The sequence below is a fragment of the Zootermopsis nevadensis genome, unplaced genomic scaffold (genome assembly GCF_977971745.1).
Source record: "Zootermopsis nevadensis isolate Lab colony 2312 unplaced genomic scaffold, Znev_1.0 Znev_ptg000013l, whole genome shotgun sequence".
NCBI lineage: Eukaryota > Metazoa > Arthropoda > Insecta > Blattodea > Termopsidae > Zootermopsis > Zootermopsis nevadensis.
In genome coordinates, this window is record NW_028259145.1 from 15,822,464 (window position 1) to 15,838,644 (window position 16,181).

The 16,181-nt window shown below is 38.2% G+C and overlaps 1 protein-coding gene across 3 annotated transcripts in view; it reads left to right on the forward strand.

Annotated features, from left to right (window-relative positions):
• The window catches only part of LOC110830645 (alkaline phosphatase), a 226,828-nt gene that overhangs the window by 140,494 nt on the left and 70,153 nt on the right, over positions 1-16,181 (forward strand). For all 3 annotated transcript variants that reach the window (XM_022065792.2, XM_022065806.2, XM_022065797.2), the window contains one exon: positions 6,283-6,515. In XM_022065792.2, coding sequence (XP_021921484.1) covers positions 6,283-6,515 — 233 coding nt within the window. The remainder of the gene's footprint in view (positions 1-6,282; positions 6,516-16,181) is intronic.

Here is a 16,181-nt window from a genome sequence, read left to right on the forward strand (position 1 = left end):
AGTAATCTAACCGAACTTTAGATCTGCCAGTAGAACACGTTCCGTTGATTTAAAAGTCCTACATGTTAGGTATTTTGTAGCTTTTACCTTGCTTCAGGTAGTTATAATTTTAGCCGAATGTATCTATTTGATAAGGATATTACAAAGATGTTCACGTGTTTCTCTGATATAATAGATCTGAAGCTATTAATGAAAATTTATAAAACTTTGTAAGAGTATTTTTGTTTTTTTACCTTCTAATTCCCTACCAGGCAAGAGTGACAATCCATTTCAATAGTCAAATTTTGTGTTAATGAGTTTCTAAAAATAAGCAAATGTTAGTAGGTTATTGTTTTATTATGTATGGTTGACAGGCGATATGTCACTTTAAAGTCGATAAATCATGAATCACAGGAACTAGATTGTGAAATTTTGTATGGAGACGACACAAACATACCTACTGGTTCTGTAGGAAGAGAAAGTTTGTAAACAATTACAAATGTGTCATTATTTTCAAATACCTGTAAATTTTAATTTATTTTTCGAACAGAAATATCCAAAAATTTTAAACTGTTCAAGGCAACGCAATACACTTTGATATATCATGAGGAACAAATTACATTGCTGCAGACATCAATAAACAGAGGACTTTAATCACAACAACAGTTTCGGAATGTTTATGAACAACGAGAGAAATTCGCTGAATAGGCAACCATACAGCGCGACAGAGAGTTTTGATGGTGCGGTATTTTCTATGCAAGTGACATAACTTCATCCTCGGACGCCTACAGCCTCAGTTGAAATTCTGTTCATTATTCTCGTCACAGGGGCGACATTGAAAGTCTGTCAGTGTGCATTGTTTTGAAGGATAACATTACAGAGGATTTGAGGTTTTCACGGCGGTGACTTTGAAGATTGTTGTCTTCTGGGTTTTTGTTCCGTGTAGTCTGAATGCATCGCCCTGATGATGGAAGCAGTAAGGACCTCTGAAACGTGGGTATACTTCTACCAGACTATACGGCGCAACAACCCAGAACACAGCGATATTGATAACAATATGGATTGTAAAATATTATAATTTTAAGTACCGTGGAAAATATTAACCATTCAGGGCCTGGTGGTACATATCTGCCCCACCTCCTTGAAAATCTGTAATTCTGCCCTTTATTATGATTCGTTTAATTCTCGATATCATCACACATGTCGGCTTACAAACTTCGCGTTAAAAGGCATCCCGAAGTTTATCTGTGCTAAGTAAAACCCTTTTGACGATGTTTCGACGCTCGGCGATGGTTATAAAGCGTCGTCTATAATGACGTCACATGAAATTATTCAATGTGTTATTCAAAAGGGCCTTCGCATGCCACCGAATTACACGCATTTCACAGATTCGTGGTCTCTGCACCAGACAGAGAAGACAAATACAGGCAGACAGAAAATTCTTTTAGACTATTATAGACCATTTATTATCACGGGGGTGGTGACGTTAACACTTTTGCCTCTGCTATTACCTCATAGGCTTATATGTCCCTCGATGTGTTCTGTGGTCCATTTAGGCCAATAAGTATATTCGTTTCGATAATATGATCTCGTTTGTGTAAATTTTCCAAGTGAACACTTTATTTTGGTGCTCCGGATAAGATTATCATAATTAGGATCAAAGCCCCATCATCACCTTATGTGACGGGAGTGGGTGCAAATATAGCTGTTCCTACTTTATTTTAAAACAAAGAAGATTTTAGGTGCGTTAACCGTGTATGTGTTGGTAATGAGGGACTCGCTGGATTATAGTCATAAGCCTATGTTGTGCAACAAGGAGCTGCGATGGAATGGGTGACTCTGCCTTACAGACAAACAGTATTTAGACTCCGAGAGACATGAGCTCCTGTAATGCTACCCCTGGCTACAAAGGAACGCAGCCCTTGTCACAAGAGACTAGAATCAGGAAGGGCCAATGGCTGAAATCCCTGCTCACTGTTAGGAAAGCAAACTAGACGTTCATGTTTTGTTACTGGAATATAGCACAGTGGCATTATAACGATGCCTGTTTGATCTTTTAACACATGTCAGCTTAACCTTTAAAACCCAGAGGTAATTAACTACATGCAGTTACCAGTTGCTTTGCCATTCAAGACACTGAATTTTGCTCACGGAGTGTATTAATGGATTTCGTATTATATTCAAAATAAACGACATTTTCTTTAACAGCCCTGACCTATTGATCTTTCTAATGGAGATGAGTTGTTTCCTTTGAGATTAGAATTGAATATTTAAATTTTAATTAGACCAGTTTCGGGGATCAAGGATTAAATCACTTGGGAACAAAAACAAGAATATGAGATGTAAGATAATGCCATCTAGTTCAGTGGTAATCTGTTTAATCCTTTAAAGCCGAATGGCAATTATACGTACCAGCTGTTTTAACAAACGTTAATTCTACATTTTGTATTTATGGGTTTTGTGTGATTCTCAATGTAAACAGGAACGATTTCTTTAAACAGCGTTAACAGTTGATTTTTGCAGCTGTGAAATTTTGTGTTTTCTTTATGGTACGGATTAAGTTATTAAATATTATTTGGACCAACTATGGTATCATAGCGTTAATGAATAATACATCTGCAAAATAACCGCTTTGAGGTTCCATAAAATTACGTATTGACATTGTTACATTTTAAAAGACAATTACAAAGTAGTTAGTACAAATTACAAATTAATGAGCGTCGTCATTTGCTGTCATCCACAAATATTTAGAGTGTTAAAATTAAGGAGGATAAAATTGGGGTGGAATATGTACCCTGAGAATATTAGAGATGTGTACGAAATTTCAGCCAGAAAATGTGAAATTAACAGACCAGATGAAAAATTGTACGTGGACCATTTTGATTAATCTCACGATACGTTTTTGTATGTGGGGAGAGGAGGGTCTGAAACGAATCGGTTAGCTCCGGAGTCCAATCTGATCTTTTCCGTGTATTTATGTGAAATTATTTGTTATGTACCCTGTGATCTGTGTACAATTATCTTTACGCATAAACTGCATGTCATGGAAAGCGCGGCTTTTAGTGTCTAAATATAAGTCCATTTCTATTCTAGCTGCGCGACCCTGGGAGACTATAGATTGAAGAGTTAAGAATTTTCTCTCTTAGGACAAACTCTTCCTTAGCAAAGCCATTGGAGCCTCTTGTCGATACGGAGGAAGGCACCTGGGCCGTCATACCCACCTGGTCTGTAATTGATCCTTCCGCTCTAAAAAGAAAGATGGCAGGGATAAATTTCTCTTTCATGTAATCCCTGAAACACCAGCTCGTAGTTCTACGACGAAATATATCTTGAGGTGATGTCATATTGTTGCCGGATGTCCACAAGTACATCCACAGTAATTGTTTTTGTGAGCCAGATACGTAGTAATGCTTAGGATACGAACCTTACTTTATAGGTTATAAAATACGTATGCAGTGTTGGCATGCATTCTGGAATTTCATTCTGAGTTTTATTTGGAACATATTATTATTACTGCACTGTGAGATTTTAGGTTCTTACGGCGGCTTGTATCAAGATGGCTGTCTCCTTGGTTGTTGAGCAGGTTTGTCTGGTTAAGTTACTCGATGTTCCTCATATACACACCTCCGTTGGAGATTGTTTGATATCAACAGTTGTTCCATTTGTTCCTTCTTGATGAACATTGCCATTCTTTAATTTCAGTCGAATGTTCGTGTTCCTGATCGCTTTCCACTGCCAAATATTGCAAAGGTTTAAATCAATTGACTATTGGTGACCATTATAATTTAATAATCAATATTAGATGCTAAAATTCATTTGTATGCAATTCCATGTAAGTGTTAACATTTTAATAGCCTCGCATATATAATATTTTAAACATAACGAATACAAAGAATGGGACTGATTTTACAGAAGCTATTAATGGCTTAGCTAATCAATAAACTTCTTACCTTTTAAAGCATCCTAATTAGTGCTGTGATCCAACCAAAGAATATAGCTAGAAGTTATTGCCAGTTGCTAGGCACTGTCTTGGAGGCCTTTAGAAAGGAGATGGTTTGCCCTATATAAAGTATTTCGTCCCTGCTTTTGGTGAAAATTGTAAAGGCTGTCAAGTATTAAAAAATTAGGAGAATCCACTCACTTGCTGAATCGAACTTCTCCCTAGTAGACACCATTATTATCCCTGCTCAAAATTGTGTGCGAATAGAGAAAATAAACACATCTCTGGTAAATGCAGACCAGTACTCTGTTTTGTGAGGTCGCAGTCTATTGCCGATTGTGAGATAATATTGAACAGAATATGCAATTTAAATCAATATAATTTAATATTCTTATACTCTCGCGTTTGTTGGTGATCCTCGTCTTTATATTACGTATGCAGCGGAATTTAAGTCTAAGGACATTATTTCGCATCAGAGGAAAATGCAGTGGAGGGGGAACAAGTAGTGCTTCATGTCATCTGCGGCTACGAACAAAGGTACGAAGCGCTGCATGCAAATGAATCTTCGGGACGTAAAAGGGCTAAGAGAATTATAATCGCACGCGACATTTAAAATTATATCATATTTAACGTGCACTCTGGTCCAGCTCCACAAATTCCCCCTGTACCAAAATGAGCAGAAAACGGATTACAATCCCCTCTGCAGGAAATACGAACTTTGAATGTTAAAACTGCTATAATTTGAGTTCCCGTCAATAAGTAAGTTACATGCTCGAATTTATTTTAACAGAATGTTAACTTATTTACAAAGTAACGGAAATATTGTCGTCGTAAGCCAGTAACCAAGACTTATATTTCTCATTTCATACCATTTTTATCGAATATAACAACAGATGAACGTCACCGTGATATTTATTGTGTTCTGATAAATCAGTTTCAATTTGATATTTTCCTCCGAAAATATTTGTTGTGTTTAAAACGTTTAACTCAAATGAGGATAATCCAAGTTGAGGATGTGATAGTCCTATTCGTTTAGCTATTCAATGCGTTTTCAGGTATTTTAGGGAATTCGATGTATCGTAACAGCTTCCTTTACGTTGCGAATACGTACATAGCACAGAACGTGCACTTCAAGGGATCGGAATTGAATGCCGGACCACTGCAAATTTCTCACATGTTTGAGAGGATCCCGACTGATGGACCGCGACAAGGCAACAGGTTCCTGGTGCGAAATACGGGGTACACATGTTTGTCCTCAGTCTTCCTGTATGCAACAAAGTCCGATTTAACTTACATGTACATGTGCAAGAAATCCGTACAAAATCAGAACATAAAATTTGTAGTGATGAGGGGAAGGCGTAGGGAAGACGGAAAAGAGTTGAAGTTTTACTGATTTTCTTCTGCTTTAATTTCGACACTATCTGTAGCATTTTGATACAGTCACATTTACACTACACTGCACCATGTGAACCAAAGAAACTATAAAACACTAGCAGAGCACACACCTCAAGCCGCTCCACATCCTAAACGTGATCGTATCGCATCCATAAGGATCAGGCTGCCTCTCAGTACGTGCCGTAGGTTCGCGATTTTGCTCCCTACCACGTGTGTATTTGTAAGGGTCGACGAACCTCGCAGTTATTTTGCGTCTGCTGTACCTGGCCAAGTTTGATAAACGTCAATCTGATAAATTTACAGTGAATTTGATTGTTTTAAAGTTTTTCGCGTTAAAATATTGAGGGTGAAATTAATTTTTCAAAGTAATATTTTGTGATGTTGAATAGAAGTTCATATTGTACATACACACGTGCAAAAACACAAGCAGGGCTTCAGAAATGATGCCAAGGCCACTGGTTAAACAAAAAAATTATTTGCAACCAGTAAGCATTAACTATATAATTTATTTAACTTTAAAACAAAAAGGAGAAAGTTTATATTTATCATGGATTTTGGAAGGTATCACAATAACACCCGCTCAAAAAACATTAAAATTTAAGTTAGTTAACAGCAGGACTTGGTGTAATCATGGCCACCAAAGAAATATTTCACAAGTCCTACCTGCCATACAACTTACTCTGTTATTATAATGCTTAATTAAGCCTACACAAAAGGCTAAACTTGGTAAGCAAAGTAAAATTAACTCAGGTAGTAACAGGAACTTACAGATGTAAACTATTGGACGTTTACTTTGTAAAGCACAGACGTAAATGTTTTTGCTGTTTTCGCGTGAGAAAGTTTCTGAGGGCAACGTTGCTGTGTCTGCCACCAGAAGTAACCTTTTTTTTCCATTTCCTGAAAACTAAATTCCAGTGTTCAGTTGTAATTAAAACAAAAGAATCACTCTGCTCTCTTCAAATCAACAGACCGAGACTTCTGGTACGAGGAAGCCAGGGCCGCATTGCGACGCAGGCTGTCTGGTGACGGCAGTACGGGGTCCGCGCGCCCTGTGGCTCGCAATGTGATACTTTTTGTGGGAGATGGCATGGGACTAGCCACCATCACTGCTTCTCGGATTCTTCGCGGTCAACGCGATGGACGCCCGGGTGAGGAGACACGTCTTGCCTGGGAAAACTTTCCCGCTGTCGCACTTGCCAGAGTAAGTACTTTGCTCATTTTGTTTTCGAATGATGTTGTGACAGCTAGACATTACTCGCCAAAGTGCTCCAAAACAACAGTGAGAAAACAAATGGCTTGTACAGATTTCTACCTTTACTGTAATGTTTTCTTATGACCATTATTTTCAGTTTGCGGGTTAGGAATCTATATCTTTTCTGGCTTCAGAGTTCCGTCCCTTCTAGGTATTCCCGACAATGCCAATTTAATCTGCTCAATTAATTCGGAAATTTTATACCAAAATATTTTTTCTCCATTACGATTAAAACCTTAGAGTTCTTATTCTGATTATTATACAGCGTAAGCTGAACAAAACTCGACCCAGATCTACTTTTAATTTAAGAGCGATGTGAATCTTGTATAATATTCTTAACTGAGTTGTACGTAATGCAAAGTGTAAGATTAACTGTCGCATCTTTATTGGTTTTGGAACTTGTGGTTCATTCACTAGAACATCCAATAAGTAGGAAAGCCATAACCTGGTGGAATTATTTTATCAGGATTATCTTATTATTAATGCAGTCATTGCAAAATTCTATGGATTTATCCTATTGCCAGTATCTTGTCTAAACCCTCTTCTGAACCAGACTATTACAGTGTACACCCTCACAGAGTCTTCAAATGCATTTTAATATTATATATCAATGTTAATTTCCTTGTTTCCATACTAAAATAGCATACCTTTCTCATCTACCCACGCGTGCTACAATTCCTCACCGTTTAATGGTCACAGCTGTAGCTCTTTGTATTTCTTATAGGTGAAAGAGGCATGCTTTACCCTGTCAAGGAATTTCTGCTTGTAAATCCTTCTTAAAAACAAACGTGTATCACACAGATGCTCTTGTAATCCTACCGCCAACAGACATGATGCACTGCATACTGTGGAAGGTAGCACGACTTAATTAAGGAATTTTATAACTTCCGAGAAAATCCTTCACACAGGTGAACAATATAATCTGCGAGCATTACCTTGAAAGTCTGTGTTACTTTAACCTGAAACTTTAGTCAGTTGTAGTCAATTATGCAGAAAACTTTCGCTGAACTATTCTAATATATATTTTTGTTAGCTGGGAAAAACATTTCAAACTTTGTCATAAAACTTATGTAAAGCAATATGATGGGAAGCAAAAATTGTATGAAAATACTATAGAAAACTTTCATCTCTGAGCCCTGTAGGCCTCCAAAATTAATTCTGAAACGCTGTGGCATGAGTAGGGGGAAATTAGATTTTAATCGCAAAATAAACAACGAAGCAATGCGCAAGTAGGCGGGCGTCGCCAGCGCCCCTCCATGTGGCCTACGTTACTAAAGAGGATGTAATGTTTTCAGTCCTAACAGTAACCAACGTCATTCGACTATGTTTCTTTACAAACTTATAGTAAGAAGACAGAAGTCTTCATACTCACCGCTGTGAAAACCTCAAATCATATATAAACTTATAGTAGTTCAGTAGTCAAATTCGCAGCGATATACAGAAGATGATGGTTCATTATCTTTTTCACACGAGACCGTCATTGGACCATAGCCAGTCGAATCCAATCCACACATTTACGTCATCTTTCCTGATAAACTTTAATATTATCCGTTCTTATGCACCTAGGCCTCTGTGCTGTAGGTGATAAAAGGGAAATTTCTGTTATAGAGGGAAGCATAGTCCTTCAGTTGTTTCCTTGAACACATTGAATATAGAAACGTGTTTCTGGCAAGAGTTGTGGGTGTTATTAAATTCTTATATTTTACATCCTATACTATTATGTTGGTGGATTGAGTCCATTTATACGTAATGCAGGAGTTGTATTTGGACTGACACGAATCAAAATTAAATTCACTAGCGCCTGTACGTGTAGATCACAGATTCTAAATTTAATTAAACACGTTAGTTTTGGTCTTTAAACGTGAGAACTGACGTACAGTTAGAACAACAGAAAGAGCATGTTTTATTATAATAAAATATAAGAATTTAACTTAATTTTGGGTTATAACATGAAATATACACCAGAGTTCGGTAGAACTGCTTACGTACCAGTTATAGATTTGCAGCCTACTAAAACTACAAGAGTGAATTAAGTTATTTCAGTATGCTAAAGCTTACTAGGGGATTTATTTGTCTTTATCTGTTTCTTAAGTCCTTAATACTTATCTTACAAATTAGAGTAGTGAATATTTAAGAGTTTTATTTCGCGTTTCTACTGGTCTGATCTCAGAAGAAAGTGAATGTACGAAGTTTATGCCACGTTTCGCTACAGATGTGATGGTGTTTAATTATTGGCTATCAGTAGGTCTGTATTAGACTAATTTGTTAAATATAACAGTATTCTTACGACTGAAATTAATTTCGCGTTCGAAACTTACAAAAAAGTCATGCGAACCGGACAGCTTATTTGGAACGATTGAATATACGTTTTAAAGGACATGAAAATTGGTCTTTGGAATATCCTTTTAAACTACCGACAAATCTCACTACGTTGTGCTTGCAATAAAATATTCAGGTATCAAATTTCCTGTAGTTAAGTGTAGTGTGCTGTGTAGTAAATGGACTTCTTATTATAAATTTGTTATTTATGTACAGAAGTAGGCCAAAACGGAATTAGAGCAACGACCACTCGCTGCTATTAGGCAGGGTGTTGATCTTAATTAATTGATTACATCACCATTCTGAATAATTAATCCCTTGTTTAATGAAGTTCCGCTGTGAGAAGTGTGCTAATTATCAGGCTGCAGGAAAGTTTCAAAACAAGAGAAATATCGAGAACTACTTCGGCAAAGTTGAAACGCTCATCAGTCTGATAATATTATTTTACAACCTACGGGACAGAGTACTGTAATTTAACTGCTTCCGTTCTTTTCACGAAACAAATAACCGTTATTTATAAAACTTAGCAAATATGGAACAACTACGCAGATCTCCAATTTATACGCGGTTACTATTTTCGGTTATTTCATTCAGAACAACAATTTCGTATAGAATCTAAAGAGAATAAAAGAAAAAATTAAAAATATAAGAAGTTGAACGATTGGAAATCTTGCGGTTGTGGTGTAAGATTGCAGATTCAGGATCAGCAGAGACCAAAGATTATTTGGTTTGGGAAGTCAGCGTGAGGTTTACCGTAGCTTGAGTACTTAAACAAATGTCGTCGTTCCCAACTCCCGGAACCGGACTTTGCTGAATCTGGACTGAGTTCTGTTTCATGTCTACTCTACTCTATTCTACTCTAACATCAGCTCTCGGGTTTACCCAGCCTCCTTTCCAATGGATACAGAATGCCCTTCACCCTTCAGATGCCAAAACGTGAAGCTGACAATTCATTTCTGTCTTGAGCGGAGGTCAAGAAAATGTGGAACGATACATCCATTACCCCCAGACGTCTTCGTGGCTTAGTGCTTAGTAAGTGCCAGGGACAGCGTTATATATCTTTTATCTAGTTACATTCTTCCGAATATTTTAAGTATTTGACACACAGACTACATTACTGATATTCGAGTTGTTCACGACGGCTAGTATGGTGTTTTGTTTTGTTACATTGTGTGCTCTGGTAGAAGTTTACATACTTTTTATAGGTGCTTGCTACATTGCTTAAGAATAACGTTGTTGACTACCTGGTGTTTTATTTTAACACATCATATGTATGCACGATCTAAGACATAAATGATTAATTAAACTGATCTCAGTTCACATTTAAAATATTTGAATTGGTGGTGATGATGATGTGTGCAGAACCTCGAAATATAAAGCCGAAGAATGCGATACAAAAGTAAAGGCGATTTATTTATTTGTATTTTATTTAATGACGTTGCCAGCAGCTCAGGCTGTATAGCGTACGATTATGTGATGATTAATTAATAATGAATTGGAAAGTATATGAAAGAAGACTGAAGTTAATTCAAGGTAGCTTAATGTCTCAGAACTTGTTTGGAGAGAAGGAGAGAAGACCACGAAACTCCTGTCTCTGGGCCCGAATTTGAGTCCGGAATTCCTCGAATGCAAAGCAGAATAACTAAGTACTCGCTGGACTTTCGATTGAAGAAGTTGAGTCGACGGTGTTTTAACATGATTCGTTACTGTTCTTTTAATTTAATTATGCCATATTGTAATGCACACGCCGCATTTTACGTATGTGGCAGCTTCTGTGTTTGACACCGATTACAAATCGTCAGGCAGTTGGCTGAATGCTCCGTATCCATAACTACGGCCTTCTTGCAAGAGACTGTTGTTCCGTGTTTCTGCGTGTATGAATAATTCAGCGGGAGAGAGACCCACGGATTGTCGCAGTGTCTCAGACTAGCGTATTCGGAGCCAACAGAATCTTTGGCTTGAAGCGTGGGCGCAGGATACGTGCTCAATGACTGAGTTCAGTGTTTCACAAAGTATCTTCATCAGGGGTGGGGGCTCATGAAACCCCAGCAAACCGCTTTCATTCTTTTTTCAAGACACATTACCCCATTGTCTCATTTTTCTTCTAACCCCACCTCTTTACATCCAGTCTCTTTTGCTCTAAATCACGATTCGCCACCACAAATGCGACTGTCTTTTTGAGGTAGTATTCATTGTCAGTCAGTTTTATTGTTTCTTCGCGTTTTAAAGGAAAAACAAAGTGAAGGCAATTTTTAGGTGGTAACTAAGCTTATTGCATCAGAACAAATGTAACGTAGGCTACGTTCTCATGCATGCATTGAAGGAGCACTGGTATGAACCAAATTATTTTCATTTTTATCTTGTGATGAATTATAGTCGTCAAAGAATTTAATGACGTTCGAATACTCTGACCTACTTTCGCGGTCAAAGTATGGTAATGGGTTGAATCCACTCAGAAAAGTTTCATGACAAGAAAATCAATGTGCGAAAGGTCAAACATTGAAAAGGTTGCACACTGTTGATGTGATAAGGTTGATGGCGTTAGCAAAAACAAAATGAGGACTCGACATTGGCAGTGGAGGAACTTTGGTCTCATCAGAGCTATGTTATTCCATCATGAATAGCAATTGATGCTTTGAGGAGAATTCAATGAAACTATTTACAACCGATGGGAATATTGGTTCTCCCCTCAGACTGTATGATTGTGGGAATTGACTTTTATATGCAAATGGGAATTGTCGGGTTCGGTTAGGTTCCGCGAATATCCGTTGTCCAGCTACATCTGTGATAGGAACTGATGTGGAATCGTAATTCTGTTAGATGCAGCCAACAGGTGATAGATAGATAGAGGCCTATCTGATATGCTATGTACGACTTTGTGGTTTTGTATCCACACAATGCTTGCGACTAGTTGGTATTATTATTATTATTATTTAAGTTGCAATTTCTTATGTTTGCAAATCTTCATCTCTCACGTAAGTGTAAAACGCAGATTGAGGGTGTTTGAAAACGGGAAGCGCAGAGAATATTTGGACCTGAGGGGGAAAGAAGTGACGCGAGACTGGAGAAATGAGAAGCGTAATTAATTCTTACTCTTCAGCAAATATTAACAGGAGAGTGGGATGAGGGGAGATGTAGCGTTTTAATGATTACAATAGAAGATTTTATCTCTTAATACTGCTATAGTAATTTCTCTGTAGTGTTATTGCGGTTTGAAACAATTAAATTTCTTTACTTTAAATAAGAAAGACTCATAGGCTAGACCCTAGTAGCCATTTTATGACTATAGTGCTTTATGCACGTTAAACCAAGGGAGCGGCATCTTAGACATTGTTTGCGCATATTCTGATGTGCGTGACTTCAGCAGAAGTGTTAGTCAAATCACGAGGCGGTTTGGTTAGGGATTATCGAGGATCAGGCTTCCAGAAGATAGTTAACACATCGCATAATATTACAAAGTTGTTCAGAGGTAAAATACAGGAGGGAAGACTGTTGAAGACACTGACTGTTAATAAAATCTTCTCGGGTAATCAGCCGCGTTAACTGGTTACTGTAGTAAACCGACGTTTCGGGATCAAAGTCTGTCCCCATCTTCAGGGTTCTGATGTGACTGGATCCTGTTACAGGCGACCTCCGAGGATCCAGTCACATCAGAACCCTGAAGATGGAGACAGAGTTTGTTCCCGAAACGTCGGTTTACTACAGTAACCAGTTAACGCGGCTGATTGCCCGAGAAGATTTTATTGATTGTACTCGCCGCGAAAGTCTCAAATCCTATAACACTGATTGTTCTTCATATTGGCCCACATATGAAGCGAATGGCCATAATTGAGGTCCCGAAAGTCTAATGTTATGGACTAGCCCCCAGACCTAGAAGCAGTGCGTATAGCTACGAACTCTTGAAATTAAAAGGACCATTCATATTATGAAGTTGATGTAAAGCCTTCAGATTGGACTGTCTTGTTTTTACCCAAGTGACATTTACGAATAATACGAAAACTGATACTAGGAATGACAGGAAACTTTACACGTTCTTTCGTCCCATTGGGTTGAATGGGAAGGAAATATAAAAGAACGTCTCTTGCATGGCTACCATTTACGGAAAGGGATGGAAGATTGCTGTAGAAAACGACAGCGACGGTCTAGACTGCAGCGAACAGGCTCGTGGTCGTATCCATTAGCGGTGGCAAAGTTCCGGATTCTACTGTTAACAAGATCGTTAGACGGTCGGCTAATTAGCGAAATACGTGCATTTTGTCCCATCCGATTCCAGCGTTGTGTTCTGAGTTTAGCTGATATAAATTCTCTGTAGTCCACTAAACTCGTCTGGAATTTAATGGTTCCTGATAAGACAGGACATTAGACCTTAGCTTCTATAGACCGTTGTCAGATTTCGGGATTTCAAGGCGGCGAGTACGAGGTCACCTGGAACGTTGTGCGGCGAAGTCTGATGGACGTTTCAGACGTGTTCAATGCCTCGATTATAACGGCGATGATGGAGACAAAATACCTCTGAAACGTCGATTAGCTATGGGACACTTCATTATTCAATGTCTCAAAATACAGTCATGTTCTATAGACGCCTATTTACAACTTATACAGTGTTTTGTATAGGGCTATTACGTCGTTGGCCGTTCTTGCCTTCGTGAACAAGAAGACTCCGGACCTCAGCAAATGGTATCTGGGATATTTTCATGAAGATAATTCAATGTGCAATATGTTACTAATATTGAAATGATAATTAGCTGTATTTTTATATACTAGTGTCATCGTTCCCTATTTACACGAATTCACTGCAGATCACGAAATGTCTGTAAATGTTCTCGTGGTTTGGATTCGCGCTACTATTCAATACAAACGCAAGAGTGCTGAGTCTTTGTCCGCTTCTGTCCACACCTCTGAGTTAGACGGACGTCTTACGATGTTTGTTAACTTTATGTTTGTATTTTCCGCACAGTAGTACTTACCAAGAAACGCGTTTAGTGGTGTTATGATAAAAGTGGAATGGTAAAAACCATTGAAAGAGAAAAGGTTAAAACATAATTTGATATAAGGGCACACACTTTTTATCAGAGCCCATAACCTTATTTTTTGTCATCTAAGTAATTTAACCTTTGTTAATATTGTTTAAGCATGGCTGTATTAATTACTATCGATTGTTAGTGTTTTCCAAAATAATTTTCTTAAAGGAGAAATGACAATGCGTTATATGTAACAGTGTAGGTCTATCGATTTACATGTAATTATTAACAAAGAATCGAATGTCTACCGGTAATGAGATAGTTCTTCTGATGGATATCTTTCATAGATGCTCTCAATATCCAAACAGATTTCAGGGTTGTTTCTGCATGAAACGTAACAGTGACTGTCTCTTGGTTGGTAATGCGTGCCTGGTTATTATTCAGTGTTGACATTGAAAACATTGCCGCACTGTCCGTCAGCATTTATAGAGGTTCTGGATTAATGAGAGGAAGTATGTCTGTTTGCTCGTAACGACGTGCCTTATGAAAACAATGGCGCGCCCACACTGTATCAGTGTGAAGTCTACTAAATGCAAAGTGATCTCGCAAACGTTACGAACACAAATATTTGTGTTCAGTTCCACTACGTAGGCTAATATGTATTATATGGTTCCTGAGACGGCTTAATTCGCTTAAAAATTAATTGCAAAGCTTTTACAAAAAACGGCATTTTGTACTCCCATTTGTGGCAAGACTTATGAAGTGCAAGCAAGAATTATTATTAAGTTATAAATATTGCGATAAGTCGTCCTAATAATGGAGGCAGCAAGGACCTCTGAAATGTCGGTAAACTTTTACCAGACTACACGACGGAATAACCCAGAAGACAGCCATCTTTAGACTCACCGCCGTGAAAACCTCGAATCCTACTTAGAAATTGTTTTTCTTCACACGCATTTCAAAACTTCTGATTTCTAAAACACGATTAATTAACATGAAAAAACGTAGCATGATGATAAACTTATCTCATATATAGACCAGTCGAATGACACAATTCAGTACTGATACAGTTTGGTCCAGTGGCGGTTTCTTATGAACAAGACAATAGATCTTCAGACTGAAAACAAATTAATATCTTGGCTAGTTGAACGATTACAGCCGCCTCAAGAAGGACTGTGTCGTAGGCTAGTATTATGTATTTATTTATTATTCACAGCCGGGGATCTACTGATAAGCCGTTGCGAAATAGGTAGTACTGAATTCTCAGATCCTCGACATGTAACCGATACGATCAAACAAACTTTCATGCTTAATCACTTTGGAAGGCTGCCTTGTCAGGAAACTGAATGTGAATGGATTTCTGCGTCCATGGCGGCGAACAGTTTGTGGCGTATCGAAAGTGGTGGATGTTGGTAACAACAGATTTTCACAGCTATTGACAAGTTGTTACGCAGGATTTTGAAGTAAAGCTTTGTCGGTGTGATTGAACCAACCATTCCTCTAGCACTGATCTGTTCAGAGGCAGACAGACTTTCTACTGGGTTCGGAGGAGAGGGTGGAACAGAGCGGTTTGTCAATGAATGGATAAAAGCATGGATCAAGGCCTGTGAGACGCAATTTCCCAGTCCTTTCCATTCTGTGTTACTTTCATTGTACGTACGTGCCATATAAATTCAAGGCTCTGTTTTCTGTCTCAGTACGCAGGCCCAAGGCACAAGATATTTCGCCAGCGGATCACATACTACAACATATAGATTTTATTTATTTCTTAATATTTCAGCTTCGTATTCAGCGTTTGTTATTTTTCCTTTCAATAACGCAGCACTCTAATTAATTATTAATTACGCTATATTATATCATATCGAACTGAATCCATACTTTCCATCTACGCTGGCATGCACATTTCTTTCCTTTGTTCTTTAACTTTACCACTTTCTTCCTGTATCCTTTCTCTTACTGTTCTATCTTTTCTACATTTATTTATTAATTTCTTCGTTCGCTTTACGCCTTTTTCTCCTCCGTTTTCCTTCTCTTTCGTCATTGCCATCTACAATTTCCTTCTCCTTGCTATTTTTATCGCTCTCTTCTTATCCCTTCCGCCTACGTTTCTGGTAAAAGCGAGTGGTTCTGAGACCCACCGCCTTCCACCTTCCAGTTGCTTTTACACCCCAGGAGGCGCGAGTCCTTTGTAATCCCGCGATGCGACTGTGCCAACCGCTTCTTGTGCGCGTCGTTCGCATGTACCTGTTAGAGTAAAGTGGAAAGTCTTGTGGATTAGCACTTCGCCTCACGCCTCAAAGTGTTTCATCCTCTTAACACTTCTGAACGCCGTCAG